This window comes from Lissotriton helveticus, chromosome 12 (genome assembly GCF_964261635.1).
Source record: "Lissotriton helveticus chromosome 12, aLisHel1.1, whole genome shotgun sequence".
NCBI lineage: Eukaryota > Metazoa > Chordata > Amphibia > Caudata > Salamandridae > Lissotriton > Lissotriton helveticus.
In genome coordinates, this window is record NC_136073.1 from 77,594,766 (window position 1) to 77,615,733 (window position 20,968).

General features: G+C 44.4%; 1 protein-coding gene across 8 annotated transcripts in view; it reads left to right on the plus strand.

Annotated features, from left to right (window-relative positions):
* Positions 1-20,968, plus strand: part of CHD3 (chromodomain helicase DNA binding protein 3) — a 1,139,027-nt gene that overhangs the window by 663,281 nt on the left and 454,778 nt on the right. For all 8 annotated transcript variants that reach the window (XM_078670235.1, XM_078670239.1, XM_078670240.1 and 5 more), the window contains exon 22: positions 11,995-12,119. In XM_078670235.1, coding sequence (XP_078526361.1) covers positions 11,995-12,119 — 125 coding nt within the window. The remainder of the gene's footprint in view (positions 1-11,994; positions 12,120-20,968) is intronic.

Sequence of the window (20,968 nt, forward strand, 5' to 3'; positions counted from 1 at the left end):
TTACCACACGTCGTGCGTTAGGGAGTCTCCCTGAGTTCTGCTCTGTCACAGTGTTCCTTCTTTTGCCCTTCTGAACTTCAGGCTTGAAGTTCATTTCTTCGCTTCATCTCTTCTTCTGAGGTACAGTCCCAGAGTTTGAGTATCTATTTTCCTTCATTATGTCTGAGTCTAAAAATGGGTTCTTTAGGCCCGGTAAGACTTGTTGAAAGTCCAGACTGTATTCTGAGGACACACATAAAGAGTGCCTTTACTGCCCGTATCCTGACCACAAGCCCAAAGAATTCAAGTACAATTGTACTTTTTCCACAAAAACCCCCAAGGACCATGAGGATAGGCTGCTTCTCGTGCTGCAAAGAAAATAGGCTGGTAAAGACTCTGACTCTGAAGGTGAGGAGATGCCCCATACCTCTTCCCAGAAAAGAAAGGAAGAAGGGTATTCCTCTTCGCATTGAGATCCTAAAAAATATAGATCTCAAAGTAAAGAGAGGCCTGAAGAAAATAGAGTTAAAAAAGTTTATCCTTGTCCCTCTTCCTCTCATCAAAGAGCTGATTCTGCTCTACCGTCTGCACCTTATACTCCCTTCAGGGATTCTTCATCTGTGAAAATCTGCTCCTCGACAACCCCGTCGATGAAGAAATTGCCCTCTATGGCCTCCGTCTCCATAGAATCAGGCGCTCCATCGACGGTTTCATCAGCGACTTCTATGTTTACGTCCAACATGGAAGTGGTGGTGTCACTGTTGTCGACTGTTGTAAGATCATCTCTGTCGACGAGGGTTTCGCCTTCGGCAGTCCAGCTCATCACCTCACCGTCAGCGAGTATCTCTCCAGCTGCCCCAGATGGTTCTACTGTTGAGCAAGTCGGAAGAGGATGTTGTGTTTTTAAAGGCGATATCATCTCACCTATAGGACTTTACAAAAGTATCTCCCTTGCTTCCTGCTCGTCTCTTGGATTTCCAAGAATCTAAGGATGATGGTCCTTATTGCCCTGCATACAGCACCTCACAGCTCAGAATCAAGTGCCAGAACTCAACAGAGGATGAGATGCTAGATAATCCATCTGCTTATTTAGAGGGTGAATATTCCTTCTCTGATGCATGGCGTCCCATTTCTCAATGTTTCGATGCATTTCAAGAGCACTACCATTATGAAGAACAGGAGGATGATGCACAAGAACCTTCCATCAATATTCACATTTGTTGGTCTCCGACTTTCGTATGATGCTTCATGACTACTATAAGTGATTTCCTGAGGTGAACTCTGTTCCGCAACCACCATCTACACAGGTGGTTCCTGTTGTGATTCCTGTGCTGCTGGCTGCACCTCTGCCTCCACTTACAAGAATAAGAAATATTCCGCCACCTTTGGAAATTCCTGTTCAGGTGCTGGGCAGTGATGATCAGCAGCTAGTAGAAGGGGAGCTGGAGTTGGATCCAGATGTCCATGATGAATGGGACGATTAGTGGGCTCCTACTCTGTTCATGCTTACTTCGCCTATAGCCGACTCCCCACCTGCCGATATTGGCGGCTTCCATGATCTCTTGCAGAGCTTTAAGGTGCTTTGATCTCCCTATGCTTGCTAAGCAAGTGTTTTCTGTAGGATTTAGAACCTTCTACACAATGCTCCACTCGGGCCATACCCATCATGGACTGCTTATGGCAAGAGAGCCTGAAGTTATTGAAAACGCCAGCCTCTATTCCTGCGGTAGTTACGAAACTAGATAAAATGTACAGGGCACCCGAAGACTTTCCTGCGTGCCTTATTGGTCATCCTCGGCCTGATTCAGTTATTATGCAGGCTGCTGAAAGAAGATCGAAAAATCCTTCTTCTCCAATTGCAGTTCCACCTGATAAGGAAGGCGCAGTCTGGACAACATCGGCAAAAGGTTCTCCACATTGGCAGCCATCAGGGCCCCCAACGTCGTGGCTATCCTGACAGATGTGGTCTGACATCTCTTCCTCCTTGTTGGAGTATCTACCCAAGGACAAGAAGAAGGAGGCAAAGGATTTTCTATCAGAAGGCGAGAAAGCCTCTTCCGAGATCATTGATGTGGCTCTAGGCATCTCATTGACCACCTTCAGACAGATGGCGGGAGCTGCGGTGTTGAGGCGGAAGGGGTGGCTAAAAGCTACAACATTTTGTCCTGAGGTTCAGGCCAAGGTGTTGGATATGCCATTCAACGGCAAATTCCTTTTTGACAAACACGTGGATGACGCGCTACAATCGATAGTCAGATACGGACACCGCTAAATCACTGATGAATCTGCAGCAAATAAGTTTTCTTCTTTTCGGGGATGAGGTAGAGGTTAATATCTGTCTCGACCTCAGCTCCAGCAGTGTTGTCAACCCTATTACCAGCAGGGAATTTGATCACAGTACTCTGCACAGCCCTTTCGTCAAACCTCCACACAAGCCTATCCTAGAGCATCGGCACGTCGGCGGCCAGCGTCAGGAGGAAGAGCTTTTGACGCCACCAAGAGGCAATGAGGATTCACAGGCCCTTGCTACCGTAGTCTCACTTCAATTCGGCCCGCTTGCTTCAAATTCTTCAATCAATGAAAACTCATATCTTTCGACGTGCTAGACGTATTCCACCATGGTCACACCCTAGAGTTTGTTCAACAGCCTCCAGATTTACCTCTGCGAAGAGCTTCTCATTGTCATCTGCAAGTTCTCAAGAGGGAAATCAGGTTGGTCCTCTCCAAGCAAGCAATTGAAGAAGTGCTGTGCAGTCAGCACAAGCTAAGTTTCTAATCTCATTTCTTTTTAATAAAGAAAAAGACACGAAAATAGAGGCAAATAATTGACCTCAGGTTGCTGAACAAAGTTCATCAAAAGTCAACCCTTCAGGATGTTGTCACTACAAGAAATTTTGCTTCTCATGAATGTGGGAGATTATATGTCCTGCCTTGATCTTCTGAACGTGCATTTCCATGTTCCCAGATCCGAAGCATCAATGTTTTCTCAGGTCGAGATGCCATAGTGCCATTACCAACTCAAAGTGCTACCCTTTGTGTTAAAGTCGTCTCCAAGTGTCTTCACCAAGTTCTTGGCACCAGTGGTAGCCTTTCTCCGGCGATCCAGTCACCAGGTATTACCTTACCTAGTTGACTGGTTGGTCAAGGCTCCATCCTGCCAAGCCACCAGAAGATCCTGAAACACCTACTGGAGTTGGGAACAGTACATTTAGCCCTAAAGGCTTTCCTCCCATCTTTCAGGATGAATTCTCTTCTTGTTCCAATGGACAATATGAAAACCATGCAATATTTGAACAAGCAGGGAGGAACAAGATCCTGGCCTCTGTCTCTGGAGGCACAACCTGTCTGGAAGTGGTGAATGTCTAGAGATCTCAGGATTACAGCTGTCCATCTACTGGGAGTCCCGAATGCTGAAGCAGATACTCTCGGCAGAACCATTCGAGAAAATCAAGAATAGTTGTTAAACAAATTCATCCTTCACATCTTTTGCAACTGGGGGTTTCCTCAAATATATTTGTTTGCAGATATGAGAAAACAAAAAGTGTACAAGCTTCATCTTGAAGTTTTTCCAACCTGGATCGTTGGAGAATGCCCTATAGATTGAATAGTCGGGCACATTTCTTTACACCTTCTCTTAAATTACCCTACTGCCATCAGTGATCATCAAACTGTCTCAATCCAAGGCCAGAATGATTCTCATTGCTCTGGAGTGGCCTCAACAGTACTGGCTCAAAGATCTCTTTCCCCTCTCAGAGCATCCACACAGAAGAGCTGTCCTGCAGGGAGGACTTTCTTCTGAAATTTGGGAGCCAAATTTAAAGCCCCAAACTGCACCCTCTCAACTTAGCAGCTTTTCTCCTAAACGCATGCGCATGCATGGATGTTTTAAGAGACAACAAAAGATAAAATGGAAGAGATTCTGCTTCTGGTGTGTTCAGAATAATGTGTCCTTTTACTTGCCAAGAAGAGTCGGTTCTTCCATGCCTCCTACATTTGGCTAAAGCATGCTTGCAGTTTTCATCTAGTAGGCTAAAGCAGCCTTGCAGTTTTCATCTGTCAGAGTAAATTTTGCAGCAATCATAGGCTATCGAAAATGTCCTTCACAAATTTCCTTTGTCAAAAAGCCTGTATTAAAGGATTTCCTGGAGGATGTCAAGAAAAGCTATCCTTCTCACAAGTGGCCTTTTCCTTGGGAATTAGATATTGTCCTTTCTCGCTTTATGGATCCCCCCTTCGAACCCATTCATAAGGCCTCTCCTCAACATCTATCCTGGAAGGCTTTCTTTTTCGTCTTTATAACTTCTGCATGTAGTATAACCTCCTATGTTCCCACAAACTTTGCACAGTATTTCATTGTAATAGGGTATTGATGAGGTCCCATCCTAAATTCATCCCTAAAGTAGTGTCACATTTTCATGTCAGACTATCTCTTTATCTACATTTTTTCAAAACCCCTCTTCTTCTGCAGAGAGATCCCTCTAGACTCTAGATGTAAGAAGGGGTTTGAGGTTTTATGTAGACAAGATAGTCTTTGAGGAAGTCAAAGCAATTATTTGTGAACTCTAGTCCTTTAATAACAGGACTTGCCTCTTCAAAGCAATTGTTGTCTAGATGAATTGTTTCCTGCATAATCCCATGTTATCAGAAAGCCAAGAAATCCTTACCTACGAAACCTAAAGCCCATTCCATCAGAGTTAAAGCAGCTACTGCCACTTTGCTTAGAAATGTTCTAATTTCTGAGATTTGTATAGTCATGACTTAGAGATCTGTTCACACCTTTACAAGACGCTATTGTCTTGATTCAGATACAAGGATAGATGCCCAGGTCGGGCAAGCGTCTCTAAGAAATCTATTTGCTTAAGTTATACTTCTTCCTATTTTATCTCTTCCCTCTCAGAATTCCTTTGGGAAGATCTACCTAATCTATTCAGTGCTTATGATTACCAGTGGAGATCCCTTGAGAGAGAAGGAATAGTTTCTTACATGTAATCCTATTTCTCTCTCAGGGGATTCTCCATTAAAATCATTAGCAACACTCCTTCATCCCGTTGGAAGAGATCTAATTCAATTAGATCTTTTTCAGTTATTTACTGCATCAGAAAGAACTGAGTAACCTGCCACCTGGAGTGCATGATAAGACAATGTGAGGGGGGGGGGGGTCAAGTGACCCTTAAAGACGCAGTGTTCTATTAATCATTGTTTCAATGCTGCAGACTATGCAGGCTACAGTGCCTTTTCCTTGCTGTCAAAGGCTGGCTTAGTATATGGTGCACACCTATTTAAGTGAAGCACCTTACACTAATCCAGACAACCCTTATGATTATTAGCTGTGGAGGGCAGTCTTCAGGCTTAGTCCTGAAGGAGTGTTAAGGAGCTTGTTTGACCTGAACTAATCATATAGTGTAGATTAAACGAAAAAGAACCACACTGAGTTGTTATAAAGCTAGTTATATTTACTATACACACTCAATAACACATTGGTATATCTCCTACCTGGAGATATCAACACAATACACATAATATTTCAGATGTAAAACAGGTAAGTAAGCACAAATACACAGTGGTCTCCAGGAGGAGCAAAACTATATACTAAAGAAGTGGAATGCCAACTGCGATCACAGTTGGGATTTGGACAAGAAGACTCAGAAGAGCTGGGGACCCAAGGAACAAACCTGAGGTAAGTACCCAGGAAGCCCACGGAGGCTGTGTACAGTATGGAAACACAGTCACATGTTTAATGCAAGTCAATGGGAAAGTCGTGGTTGCAGTTTTCAAGAAGAAGTACCCTTTCCAGTGGATCCTGAAGAAACCTCATGGAAGATGGAAGGTTGGAGAGTCACCCTACTTGTGGATACTCCAGGAACCAGGATACCTACACCAGGGAAGCCGGATGTATAGGTGCGAAGTGACGTCGGAAACCACTGTAGACCACAATGGAAGACTTCAGAAAAGGTGACGCTGGCGAAGAAGGTGAAAGAGTCTGGTGGAATCCAAGGGTGGATTCTTGAATTGGAGAACCTGCAAGCAGAGGGGACAGAGTCTATGCCACTTGGAAGTGTCCAGGAGGTACAGAAGACCATGACCACCGATGATGGAAGATGCATGAGTGATGACAGTGATCTGGTCGCTGCAGCTGTGAGGACCAGGTGATGTTGTGGAAGACCAGCAGCCAATCATGAGCTGTCCCACAGTGGAAGTCAAGAACCATTGGGGTCCACTGGCGGGAGCACCAACAAGCCTTGCCAGCAGCAACAGATGTGGTAAGCGAAAAAGGTGCAGTGTTATGACCAGCAAGGTCCAAGGGACTCACCAAGTGCAGGAGAGTCATAGCAGACCCCAAGCAAGCAGGGGAGCCCACTGAAACCAAAGAAGACTCTCAGGAGGACCCACAGGCTGAAGGCACATGAGTTGCAAGAGGACCTCGAGCAGCTCACCCTAGATGCGGGCCCATGGTGCAGAGGGTGTGGTGAGGATGAAGTTCTCTTCCAGGGGATCCTCATATAAAAATGATATATGAAAACATATATATATATATATATATATATATATATATATATATATCAAGCTCCAAGTTTGCCCTAAGCAAAGAGCCGCACTCAAACTCCATCGTGAAGCGTACTTTATTAGGTTAGGACATCCAATTTGCCTGCAGATTCCTTAAGCAGCTGTTATTTTGAGATTCAGCCTGACGCGTTTCAAAAGTGTCCTTTCTTCCTCAGAGGCTCTCAATTAACAGGAATCTGCAGGCAATTTTGATGTCCTAACCTAATAAAGTACGCTTCACGATGGAGTTTGAGTGCGGCTCTTTGCTTAGGGCAAACTTGGAGCTTGATATTTTGGCGGCGTTCCCCGCTGCCGAGCCTGCACCACCCTAGAGAAGAGGGGGCCCTTTGGAAGGTATTTTTCGAGTCCTGTTTGGGCAACACCATCAAGGATGTGGGCATCACTTGTCTGCGGAGGCCCATCTGTGGGCTTCTAATTTTGTTACCGGCAGTATATTGGTGCACTGAACATTTCCGGGACTGCAGTATCCAGGATGCCCCGCAGTTTCTCATTAGAGCAGCCCATTGGGGGGCGTGGAATTGGGCGTATTTAACTGGGACTGAACCGGCAATGGCACAAACTGTTAATTGAGAGCCTCTGAGGAAGAAAGGACACTTTTGAAACGCGTCAGGCTGAATCTCAAAATAACAGCTGCTTAAGGAATCTGCAGGCAATTTTGATGTCCTAACCTAATAAAGTACGGTTCACGATGGAGTTTGAGTGCGGCTCTTTGCTTAGGGCAAACTTGGAGCTTGATATTTTGGCGGCGTGCCCCGCTGCCGAGCCTGCACCACCAATAGATATATTTATATATATATATATATATTTTTTTTTTTTAAACAACCAATGCAGCCTTCCAAACATAACAGGCTAAGCAATGCTGTAAACATTTTCTTTGCATATATACAAATAAAGCAGGCACACCAAAGGACACTTGAACTGTTTTTAATGAACAGCAGAAAACATATCTCTGCAAAGAGAAAAGAAACAGGCATTGTTAGCCCATAGGCTGCATTGTAACTTCATTAGCATAGAAAGCTGAAAGTCAATACAGTGAAAACATACAAATTGGCACCCTGCCTTTAAGGCAGCTTTGAGCCCTGGTTTCCCATCATGCCTTAGGGGTGAAAGTTAGGTCAGTTGTTCTTTCCGGCTCCTTCAGTCAGGACCCTGGTCAACCAGCTTCACAGATTTTTGACTTTCCTGTTAGAAATTGTATTATTTTTCAAATTAAAACCTTTTTACTTCGAAATGTTACACCTGTTGGAGTATTTCTCTACCTTTTTCCAGAAGTTTGGCTTTTTTTGTCTCTCAAAAATGCCTTCCCTTTTTGATCCTTGTCCTTCCTGTGGCAAAATGAAGGCCAAAACAGACTCCCACTCTGTCTGTATTCTTTGCATTCCAGACTCTCATGTTCCTGAGACTTGCCAACACTACCAGTCTTTATCAAGAAGGACTCTCAAGGACAGAGAAAGGATTCGTCTTTATGGCCATTCTGAAAAAGGTAAAGCTTCTGCCTCTAGAGGCAGGTCTCCTGTGAGACAGAAGAAGAAGAGGCCCAGATCATCTTTCAGAAGCAAGATTCTGGTTTGCTCTTCATCGGCATCGGGCTCTGTGTTGAGAATGCCTCCATCAAAGAAGATAACATCAATGACAATCCCATTGGCGGCGGGCTCGCCGTCAAGAGAATATAAGTTGTCATGAAAGACTTCCAGAATATAAAGTTACGTCATCAGTGATGACCCCTCCGCCACATCAACCGTGCGTCGGTCTGCGTTGAGGAGTCACTCTCTGTTAGTGCGGGATCGCCCAACGTCGAGACACTGCTCTCCGTCGTCGCCGTCGGTATGGCGTTCGACGTCGAAACACAGCACTCTGTTGCCGTCATCCAGGCGGTGGTCAACGTTGAGCCATAGATCATCGTCGAGAAAAGATTTGACGTCGAAGCAGATCCCTCAGTCACAGTCATTAAGACACTTGACGTTAAGGCCAAGATCTTCGACGACGTAGAGAGGGAATAGGACTTCGAGACCAGAAATGACGTTGAGATGGTCTCCGTTGTAGTCCAAAAGATGGCGCTCAACATTGAGACATAAATCGACGACGTTGAGGAGTTCGACATCGAGAAGGATTTCTCCATCACATTCCCCACGTATGACATCACAAGGGCCTCACATTTCTGCCATTAATACCAGACTTCATCATAACAATGGATTCCTTCCTAGAAAGTTGGGTCAGACATCTACAGGATCTCCAAATCCAGGCAAATGGCCTGTCTTCCAAAAGTCCCTGCTTATAAACCACCTAGAGCTCAGGTCAATTTTCCTCAGACTCCAAGCTTTCTTACCTTGCATATAGAAATTATCAGTGCCGGTACAAACAGACAACACTACCAGCAAGCACTATCTACACACTCAAGGAGGAACAAGGCTTTCTTCCAAGAATCTCAGGACCCGTGGCACTGGCTAACAGTTCACAACATCACCCTCGAGGCAGGGTATGTTGCAGTAACAAGCAATACCCTAGTAGACATGCTCAGCAGATCCCTAGAAAGTTGCCACAAATATAAATTGTACCAGAACGAGTTGGACAAAAATGTTCACCTTTGGGGCAAACTACTCTAGACATCTTCACCACAAGCAAAAACAGCAAATGCCGCTTTTACGTCAATCTGCACCCACTCCCAGGATCATGGGGGAATGCCTTTTCTTTTTATAAGATGATCCTGGATATATGCATACACTTTCCCCCATCCCTATGATCCCAGGGTTCTCAGCAAAATGAAGATGGAGAGGTGCCGCTTGATCCACATCGCTCCCTGGTGGCCAGTACTGGTTCACTGAGCTCCACTGCTTTCAGAGACCAAGCCGGTTCGTCTGCGCATCAAGCGAATATTATTGGCAATGTAACAGGGCCAGGTTCTGCACCCGGATCCACGCTCTCTCCAGTTATATGCATGGCTCATGAATTCCAGAATGTAAACATTCCCCAGGGATATTCTAGCAATGGCAAAATTAACCAATAGATCCTACAAACTGAAGTGGAAAAGATTCTGCTTATGGTGTCAACAAAACAGTTTACACCTACTGGAAGAACCACCTGAGCGAATATTATCTTATCTTCCTTCTCTGGCTCATTCAGGTCTAGCGCATGCATCTCTTGAGGTACATCTTGCACCAATATCCAAATATAGGCGTTCCTTTCAAACTCCTTCGCTATACTCCACCAGTATAATTAAACAGTTGATTAACGTCAAGTCAGGCCTTGGTGCTCCTGGATTTGTCGGCCGCCTTCGACACGGTTGACCACGACATTTTGGTCGGCCGTGTCGAGGAGGCCGGCATCCGGGGGACAGCCCTGGAGTGGGTTCGCTCTTTTTTGACCGACCGCCACCAGGCTGTCCGTCTCTCTAACTTCTCAGGGGAAAAGGTTAAGCTGACTTGCGGTGTCCCCCAGGGCTCTTCCCTCTCTCCCCTTCTTTTTAATTTATATCTGACCCCCCTTATTCGCTCCTTGCAAGGAAGTAAGGTCACTGCTTTTAACTACGCTGACGACATCCAGCTAGTTTTTGATATTGATTTCTCTGACCAGTCTATTCACAACTTCCAGTCAACTCTGTGCCTCATTAGCAACTGGATGGAGAAAAATCATTTAAAACTCAACCCTGATAAAACCGAGTTGGTCCTAACCAGTGGCGTCTTATTGTTTGGAGTTAAATACCGCTGTAATGAGGCAGTCGGACAGGCAGTACTAAGGCATCTGTTTCAATGAGGTGATCCAATGGTAATTTTGAATGCTCTACTACTTGATATATGAGCTATAATTGCACATCATGGTCCAGATGTATCAATATTGGGAATAGTACCTGATTGCGTTTCACTGTGAATCGCACTTAGGCAATCGCTATTCCTAATGTATGAAACTCAGAGTTTCATTTAGCGATTCCTAGTGGGTAGCAAATCAACCTACATCATGAATATTAATGAGGTAGGTCGCAATTTGCGACCCATTGGGAATCACTAAAATCACAGGGATGGTGGCCTGCTGGGGTCAGCAGGACTACTATGTCTGTGACTGCTTTTAAATAAAGCAATTCCTTTTTTCTAATGTAGCCCATTTTCCTTAAAGGAAAAAAGGTTGCATTTAAAAAAGAAAAATTTAAAGTTTTCTTTTCATTTTTAGGAGTAGGCAGTGGTGCGGTGGACCACTGCCTGCTCTTAAAAACATTTATACAAACATTCACAAAGGGGTATGGGTCTCTTGGGGAAACCCCTTCCCCTTTGCGAATGGGTTAACAACTACTTGAAGATCCAGTCTCGATGTGGCTAGGGATCCTCTTTCACTTTTATTAGAAATTATAATAGATTGTTGTGTCTGACCATGTCAAATGCTGCGCGACAGACAGGTCCAGGAATATTGGGAGGCACTTTGATACTGAAGATTGTACGAGGCAGAGCCACTTGGCCAGCTATTCCACTGAGCTCTAAGATGTCTCCCCTTTATGATTTCCAAAAGCCCCGGCCTTCCCCTTTGTTCACCTATAGTGCCTGCTGAGATTGCTTTTTGAGGGTAATTTTTAGGTGTAGGGCTGCATCTTCCCATGCCTCTGGCTCTCATCCTGCTGCTTCGTAGCTTTGTTAACCATACAGAAGTCCATGTCCCTTAGGCAGTGAGCTCTGTTAATGGATCCTTTCAGGGGATGGCTGGTCCACTCCCTCATATACCTAATAAAATAAGGCTGTGTCCAACGGTGGAACAGCAAGCCACACACTGAGCTCTGGTGTCACTTTCATAGAAATGGATTTCCATTTCACTTCATGGAGTCAGATACAGAATATTCAGTATTTCATGGTGGAAATTCTTCTCTGATCAGAATCGCATGCATTTGTGGGGAGAATTTGAAATAAACCTCAATTCTGCATTGTCTTTGGGGAGCTCCTTTAGGATGCTTTCACCCTGCTCTACATCACGCCATGTCCAAGTTCTATAGGGTTGGTATGTTCTATAGATTTACAAGCAAACAATGTTCCTTCCCTCTGAGGCTTTTATAAGAGTTGTAGTATTCTTTCTCTTTGCTATATGAATCTGACTGGCTCCTTGGACACGTTTATGTCCCACTCACTTATTGGCTGATGGCTGAATGGCCCAGGGGTGGTGAATGGGCTTCAAAAGCAAATTCTGCATGTATTGCTATTATGAGAGACTCGCAATTTCCAATCTGAGAGAACAGACTATTTTTAATGCATTTTAAACTATGAAAACCAGTAAAACTAAGAACCTTATTTACAGGTGAATATGTTTTGTGAGGTTCAGTTTTTCATCTCTATATTGTCTATCTTCAGTGGCACTGTTTTTTATGTGAGCTTTGATCTGAAAGTGTTTTTGGCAAAACCAATCCAGGGGAAGATTCCCCTGTTACAATTCACATTTTACCTGAATCTATCAAAATAATGTCCTCCTTTTTCATGCCAGCTCCTGGGGCCCAGCAGTTCTGCTTCCTGCTTTCCACCCGTGCTGGAGGCTTGGGGATAAATCTGGCAACGGCTGACACTGTTATCATCTTTGATTCGGACTGGAATCCTCACAATGACATTCAGGTGCGTAACCACTAAATGTAAGCATACTCCAGAGTATTTTACTTGTAATAGATGAGAAGGCTTCATGGAGCATAATGATAAAGTTTGCCTTTTAGCCATAATAATAAGAAGTTAGGTATTTATTTAGTATGGGAGGGAGATTTTAGAGGAATAAATATTACACATGTATTCTGTGTGGACCATGATATGGGTTGCATGTGCTATGAACTGAACAGGGGAAGCAATGTTGAGAATGTTGCATTGGGAACATTTATTTTCCTATACATAGCATAATGTTTTAGAGCATAGGTGTGGTATAGCTTCCGAGACTGAGAATGCTTGATTTCCAACAGAAGACAGGGCATAGGGAGAGATAGAGATCTTTTAAATTCTGCAGCCAGATAACTTCCAACGTGAAACAGTTCAAAATGACAGTGTACACGAATAGAGTACATTGCAGTTTCTTATCCACAGGAGATTTTCAACAGCTAGGGAAGGGTAATTGTGATTTGATTTACTTCTTGAACTCTGAAAAGTCATCCCCTAAGATTATAGGCTAAGATTGCCATCAAGTGCCATATTTAGGTTATTCCCTAGCCTTGAATTTCTCACAGATTACTAAGCCTTGAAGATTTCTCTTTGGCAGACTAGGAATCATTGCTACAACTTCAGCACAACTGTTTTCCACAGAAACAATCTTACTTTAGAGGCATTGCACCTCATTTGGTCATCTTCACTTTATAACGAGGAGTGGATTTGCTTAAGCTCTGCCTCATATGTTTCGTCCGATTGTTCACCCCTTCTTTTCTGTATGATTGATAGGTCTTTTGCATTCAGCTCTCATAAAACTACTGAGATCGGTGTGCACTTTCCATAGTATGGTTGAATCCTGAAAAACATTGCACATTGTTGGCATACAAGGCGACATGAACATGAACATCGGATCATCTTTTCCTATTAATGCAATTTCCCAGAGCTTCCACGCTTTATGAATATCATACAGGCTTATACCTTAGTACCATCCACTAGGGACTTACAAGGGTACACCAGTAGCCAATTGTGGAGGGTTCAAAGTACTTACCATGTCAATTTAGGGGAGAAAGCTCAGTTGCTGGGGTCCTGATTAGCCGGACCCCAGCAGACTAGGTCAAAAACACACTGACACAAAGCAAAAAGTGGGGGTAACCATGAAAGCAGATCCTGCTTTCCTACACCCACCATCCAGGGAAGGTTAGTTCAAGTGTTCCTGGACAGCACCACTGCCATGTGGTACTGCAACAAATAGGACAAGATGGGATTGTGGACCCTTTGTCAAGAGACCCTGCATCACAATACATGGCTGGAATTTTAGGGCATTTCCCTGATGATTCAACACCTTGCGGGATCTCTGAACACCAGGGTGGAACAACTCAGCCACAGGTGCATAGCTGATCACGAATGGCGTCTCCATCTGGTGGTGGTGTGTAGGAAAGTACCACTTTTGAAATGAAATGAAATGAAATGAAAATGGGTTTTGTAAAGCGCAGATAGTTGCCCGGGGGCGTCCCAGCGCTGAAATGCTAACTAGTGATCACAGTGGGGCTAAAATGCAAAAAAAGAAAAGCAGCCTATTTATTAAACAAAAAAGTTTTCAGTTGCTTCCTAAAAGAAGTAAGGTCCGAATTGGACCTTAGGTGAAAAGGCAAACTGTTCCACAACTTGGCCGCATTCAGGGACAAGGAACGACCTCCTGATCTAGACCGTTTGATCTTTGGCACAGCGGCAAGTAAAGCGTTAGTAGACCTAAGCTGTCTGCTGGGTAAATAGGGAGTAATTAAAGGGCGACTAATCAATGGACCGGTTTCCCAAAAAGATTGGTGGGCAACACAGAGAGATTTGAAGCTGATCCTGTCCTTCACCGGGAGCCAGTGTAATCTCATCAGTCCAGCTTTCACAGAGGTCCTACGGGGGATTTGGAGCAAAGTCCGAGCCGCACAGTTTTGAATTACTTGTAGCTTTTTTAATGTAAAATCTGGGGCCCCAAGATAGAGCGCATTTCCAAAGTCCAACCTCGAGAGAATTAGTCCTTGGACCACAATTTGTCTTGCCTCAAAAGGTAACAACGGAAGGATCTTCTTCAACATTCTAATGAGGCCAAAACAGGTGGCAGATAGTACAACGGCCTGATGGTAAAACGTCAGGGACTTGTCCAACCAGACACCCAGGCTCTTGATGGCATCCCTGGGGACTGGGGGAGTGCCTAGGCACGCTGGCCAGATCTGGTCGATTGTAGATGGAGCTGGATGTCCCAACATCATGACCTCTGTCTTGTCCCCATTAAGTTTGAGACAAGACAGGGTCATCCATCTACTGACCTCGCTCAGGCATCCCATCAGGTCCACTGTGCCCACAGGGTCTCCAGCCCGCGTGAGAGAGACCACCAGCTGGGTATCGTCCGCATAGGTCACGATCTTAATACCATACGGACGGACGACCCCAGCCAGCGGTCTCATGTAGACGTTAAACAACGTCGGGCTTAGTGAAGAACCCTGTGGGACTCCACAGTCCAAGGGCCTGCTTGTAGAGATAGTCGCTCCCTCAAAGACCTGGAATTTTCTACTGGATAGGAATGAACAAATCCACTCCAGAGCTCCTCCTTGAATCCCAATCTCCCGGAGGCGCTGTAACAAGATTGTATGATTTACAGTATCAAAAGCGGCACTCAGATCGAGGAGGATGACTGCCACCGATCCTCCCCGATCCAAGATGCCCCTTATTTCCTCCAGGACCGCCAACAGAGCCGACTCCGTCCCATGCTTGGGGCGGAAGCCAGTCTGCGAGGGATCAAGGAGACTGTTTTCCTCCAAAAAAGTGGCCAGAAGGCTGTTGATATATTTTTCCAGTAGCTTACTGGCCCAGGGGAGCAGGGAGATTGGACGATAATTGCTGAAATTGTTGATGCTCATATTAGGCTTCTTAACAAGTGCCTTCACCCTGGCTTCTTTCCACTTAGAGGGAACTGTGTTGGTGGAAATTGAGGCATTGAGTACCTTCAGCATAACCGGGAGGATGGTCTCGCTAACGGTTCTTAAAAAACTAGGAGGGGCCGGATCACCGGGGGAGCCCGATTTTACCTGGGTCATTAGAGTGGCTAACAGGTCCGACTGCAGCAAAGGAAAATTCTCCAGCACTGGTGATATGTTATCTATCACACCATGTTTGGAGTGGCCAGGAGTGGCTACTAGATTCTTTGATTGAATGGCTTGGAAGGTAGAGTAAATACAATCTATTTTATTAAAAAAGTAATCTGCCAACTCATTACAGCGGACTTGTAAATCGTCGCTGTTTATGGGAGGCTGGGGAAGGACAGTGAGACTTTTTATTATCCTGTATATTTCCTTCGAATTGGACCTAGCATCCTTGATCTTTTGCGTATAGTGCTGGGATTGAGTTTTCTTAATCTCTAGTTTATAATCCCTGATGGATTTTCTATATGCAGCTTTGTCGAGATCTGTGTAGCCCAAACGCCATTTTCTCTCCAGCCTCTTGCACTTGCGTTTGATCTCCCTAAGCTCCATAGTGTACCAGGGGGCTGACGTCCTCGATCTTTTAGTACGTGATTTTATTACTGGGAGAATGGTGTCAAGTGACTGAGTTATCCAACTATTGAAAGTATCATTGGCTACTATGGGGTCTGTAGTGATAAGAGGGATTGTGGCTTGAAGTTCACGAGCCCACTCATCAGTTGATAGTTTAGGCCAGTCTCGAGCCTCCCGTAATCCTGTCAAAAGAGCAGGCAATTTAGGGATGCACCAAGTTAGCGGGATAAGTTGATGATCTGTCCACGGGAGGGTAATAGAGGGCTCTAACACTAGACCCGGGCAATTACTAAATACCGGGTCCAGTAAATGTCCTTTCACATGTGTGGGTGAGGAGACAAGTTGGATCAGCTGTAGTGCAGATAGGCCGGCAATTAATTCTTGGGCGGCATGGTCAGCAGTATCTTCGAAATGCATGTTTAAATCGCCCAACAACGTGAAATTGGCCAATGTAATGGCCAAATCTGCGATTGTTGAAGGCGCAGAGTCTAGAAACTGTCTGACCGAGCCAGGAGGGCGGTAAGCCAGAACTCCAGCAAAATTTAAGTTTGGTGATAGTTCCAGGCTGAACGACACGCTTTCGCAATCCAGAATAGAGGACATGGTTAGCCCCCCACTTCTTGCCTGGAAAATATTGTAATTTCGACTGTAAGTGCACAGGGTCCCTGCCAACCAGGTCCCCTGTGCCAGACCGCCTTCCCTAAACGTTACCTTTTGTTTTCCAATTTACACCAATTCAGTACCCCATATAAGTCCCTATTAAATGGAACCCCTGTTATCTAGGGCATTGGCACTGAAGAGGGACCCTAAGAGTAGCAGCAGGAACTGTGCTACCCCAGAGACCCCTCTCCACTCCCTGCACTCTGCCATTGCAGACTGTATGACTTGTGTATGAAGGTGAAACTTTCTGGCGTGGATACCCCCTTTATGCCTGGTGTCAGTGTGTTTTGACTGTAGTTCACTCTGATCCTGCTAACCAGGACCCCAGTGCCAAGGCGCTCTCCTCTAAATTGGTAAGTACTTTGTTCACCCCACAATTGGCATACTAGGGTACCATTTTAAGTCCCTACTATAAGGTACTGAGGTACCCAGGTCATTGGTACACAAGGGGTCTCCCATGGGCTGCAGCATGTATTATGCCACCCATGGGATCTCATGCAGACTGCATCTGCAGAGCTGCCTTTGCAGTCTGCGTGGAATGGTGCTTGCACCTTTCACTGTGGATATAATGTTTCCCATATATCCCGGTCATTGTACTTTTAACCTATAAGTCACTCCTAAGGTAGGCCCTTCGGCCCAAGGGCAGGGTGCATGGTTCCGAGTATGTGGGCACCCCTGAATGAGCAGGGACACTCTTACAGACCCCGGAATCCATTTTCTGGGCGTTGTAAGTGTGCAACAGCCATTATAAGGTTTGTAGTGGACACTGGCAAGACAAGATATCCAACTACATAAAGGCTACCCTGATCCTGGTCATGTTTGGTATCAAACATGTTGGAATCATTCATACTTCACCGATTCCAATGTTAGCTGCAATATACCATGTACTGGGGGGGCTCCTTAGAGGCCCCCAATACCTATCTGTGTAGCCTTACAGTGACTACCTGCCAACCCACGCTTTTGCCGCCCCTAGACAGTGGTCCGCCCGACTGGTGATGAGCTTAACTCGGGCAGGGAAAGCTGAACAAAGGATTTCCTGCGAAGGACATGTGTGACCACCCCTCCTTTAGAATTTGTATGGTGCGGGAGCCTCAGAGCACCACCAGATTGCATTAAAGGGCACTACTTGCATAAACCAGTTTTGTCCAGTTCAGGAGCCCTTGACTCCTGATCTGGAGTGAAACTACACAAAGGTCAGGGGACTGTCCACACCCTGTCCAGCTCTTCCTTAGGGAGTTGCCCAGAGCTCCTCCAGGTGGCCACTTGATTCTGCCATGTTGAACCTTGGCCCTTGGGAGCATCTGATCTGACTGATTAGGCTAGCTGAGCAGCGTCCCTGACTGTCTCTTATAGGCAGGTCACCACAGAGGAGGTCCTTCCCCTTTTTAAGGTTACTAAGGGCTCCCCTGAGGGAAGGTCCTTAGAATCAGCCCAACAGTAACTTTAAGATCCGACTGGCTGTCGTCTGAAGACTGTCTGCTGGTGGACACTGGAACTCTGATATTCTTCGAGCCAGGACCAAGGGAAAGACTGCTTTGGTGGGAAGATTCCTGCTGCATGTTTCCCCCTGTGCTTCTTCAAGTACTGCAACTCTGTGACTGTGCATCCACAAAGTCAGCAAGGACTCAAACTGCATCCAAGCCAGAAGGAATCTCCATTGAAGTGAAGGAGTCACTTCCCTGCATCCACAGGCTCCTCTACAATGACAACCAGTTTGCTAATCCTGATGTCCCATGAGCATCACCCAGCTCTGCAACACAGGTGGTGGTTTGTTGGTTTTTGAGAGGTTTGACCAGTCTTCCTTGGAACTGGGGTGACTGTAAGTATCCTTTATTGTTTGATTAATTAAAATCTTACAATAATACAAATTCATATAATAATCCATTGTATACAATTATAAAACAACAAATCTTTAAAATTCTTTTGACTGAAATACATACGATGAAATTCATTACATTAAGGATTTACAAAATATGATAGTTATTAGTTTTCTGTTTTATGCTCATCTAATTTGTTCCATACTTTCATTAAAAATGTTACCAAAGCAGAATTCATGAGTATATTATCTGAGGAAAAACATAGGGGTCCATTATGATATCGGGCGGATTGCCTCCGCCAGGCTGACGGTAGCCACCGCCAGCCTGGCGGAGGCAATCCGCCCGATATTATAACCAGATTTCCCCCCCCGCCATATTAGGATGCCGGCCGGGGCGGAAAAGGAATAATATGGTGGCGGTGTCTAACAGACATATTATGATGTCTGGTTTTCAGTGCCTTTCCGCGGCGGCGATGCCGCCACAGAAAGGCATGCGGTCTTCACTCTGGGGGCCCCCTGCGGACCCCCAGAGTGAAGTACAGGTGGGGGTGCACATGGGGGCACCTGTGGTACCCCCCTTCTTTGTCATTTACAAAGCGGCAGGCACCGCGCGGTGCCTGCCGCTTTGTAAATGACAATGTGGAAGTGCATTTTCAGCATTGTGGCGGGCGGTGCAGAGAGCACAGCCTGCCACAATGCTGAAAATACAGGATGTGCCCACCACTGTGGCGGGCACATCCTAATAGCACCCCCGGGACCCCCGCCCTTATGGCGGGCGGTTCCGATTTACGATGGGATGACGGGCGGGCAAAGTCCGCCGTCATCCTAATGAGGCCCATAGTATCAATGCCTGTCTACACGTTCTTAATCCTCGGTCGTTAAATAGTCTCTTTAGTATAGTCACTCTTTCGTTTTTCAATTCAGGACAGAGACACAATAGATGGATATTTTCCTCCCGAGATTTACACAGCCTACATAATGTGTCCTTTTCTAGTTTTTTCCAAGGCGGTAAATGGCATATTCCCGGTAATACACCAAATTGTGCTTTAATAAAAATGTGTTTATTTTTCAGCGACCATGGCGTATCCAAGTATTGCTGTACCTTCTTTTATGAAAAACCATTTATTATGGGCCATGCATGTTTTCTTTTTACAAATATGCCTTTGTCTATTATAAACGATAAGTGATCTTATACAGTGCAAACAGGATACCATTTGGACCTGGTGCCCAGTCATTTTGTTTTTTTTATTAGCTTGGACACTTGTTCTCGTGTTATTTCAATTTCATTGTCTGGATTTGATATTTCCCTCCTTTTAAGGTTATTTCCGCTATTATTTGTTTCCCAGTCCGGATTTAGATGGTTTACCAGAAGGTTAACCCATTCAGTCTCGGTTAATACAGATGCTCAACAGTTTTGCCCGGTCTTACTAAACTGTTTATCATTTTCCAGAACTCCCTTGAGTTTGCTTGGTTGCTAGCATAAACGATTTTTGCCCAAAGATCATGATTAGCTTTGTTTTTTTCTTTCCAGATTAGTTTTATCAAATTTTGATTGAAAGTTTTGATATTAGTTATTATTTTTTTATTATTTGGACACTTAGTTAACTCTTTCCTGAGTTTATTTCGAGACCGTTTCATTTTCCGTACCGTATCCGTTAAATTCATTTTTATTTCCCTTTTTTCCATTCGTGTGACATGTTTATTCACAGTTTCAGAGGAAGGGTTGTATGGTTTTACTAATTTGCATGTAAAGTTTACCCAATGATCAATTGCGGACATAGAGGTTTTTTCTTCAAAGCATTGCTTAACCAGTTTTTTTGCTAGTTCATTGGTGCGTTCTTTGCTGTTTGGTTTCCAAATTAGTTTCCTAAAATTGATAGTTGCAATCTGACCTTGCGTTGCCAGTACAATTGATGTTTCATACTTGAAAATGTTGTAGTAATTATTTGCTGGCTGTGATCACTATCTGGCAGCTTCCTTAAATAATACGAGGTAAAGTTATTAAAGATGTTCAATGATACCATTGTGTAATCAATTTGTGATTTCGAGTTTTGTGTATGAAACGACCATGCTGGGGGTGAGTCTGTCAGGAATCTTCCATTTAATATTCGTAATCCCATTGCTTCCATGTCCTTCCCAAAATGTATGCCTATTTTATTTTGCCTGGACTTAGTTATTTTGTCCATTGATTGCTCTGGAATAAGCCATTTTTGGTCCTGTGACTTTGTAATGTCGTCTCTTGTAAAAGGAACTAACAGATTTAAATTAAAGTCTCCCGTAAATATAATGTCTACAAACGGATCATTCATCATTTGTTGCAGTAGGTAACTGGTAAGAGTAGCACACATAGTCTCCCTTGAGTTCAGTGTAGGGGTAATATATATATTGACAAGTTTTAAAGATTTTTCATGATCATTTGTTTTATATCTTAACATTACCGTTTGGACATTCCACTTTCAGGTCAATTGATATAAATATTGCTAAACCACCGCGAGGGCGACCGTGTTTATTTTGCTTAATCGGAGGCTCAAAGTATCCTTTATATCCTTGTAGAAAAAAAGGGTCAGTTGCCCATGTTTCTTGCATTAAGATGATCTGATAGGAATTAAATATTGTGGTTTGATTAGTGTTATTTAACTTTTTACTTAATCCATTTATATTTTATGAGCAGATTGTTAGTCTTTCGCTTTCATTCCTTAGTTTTTTGTCGTATTTTGTTGATTATTTTGTCATTGATTATCATTCCCATGCAAGGCCATTGTTTTCCATTTCTCATTTATACCTCTGGTCTTCTCTATTTTTCTATCAACCAATGG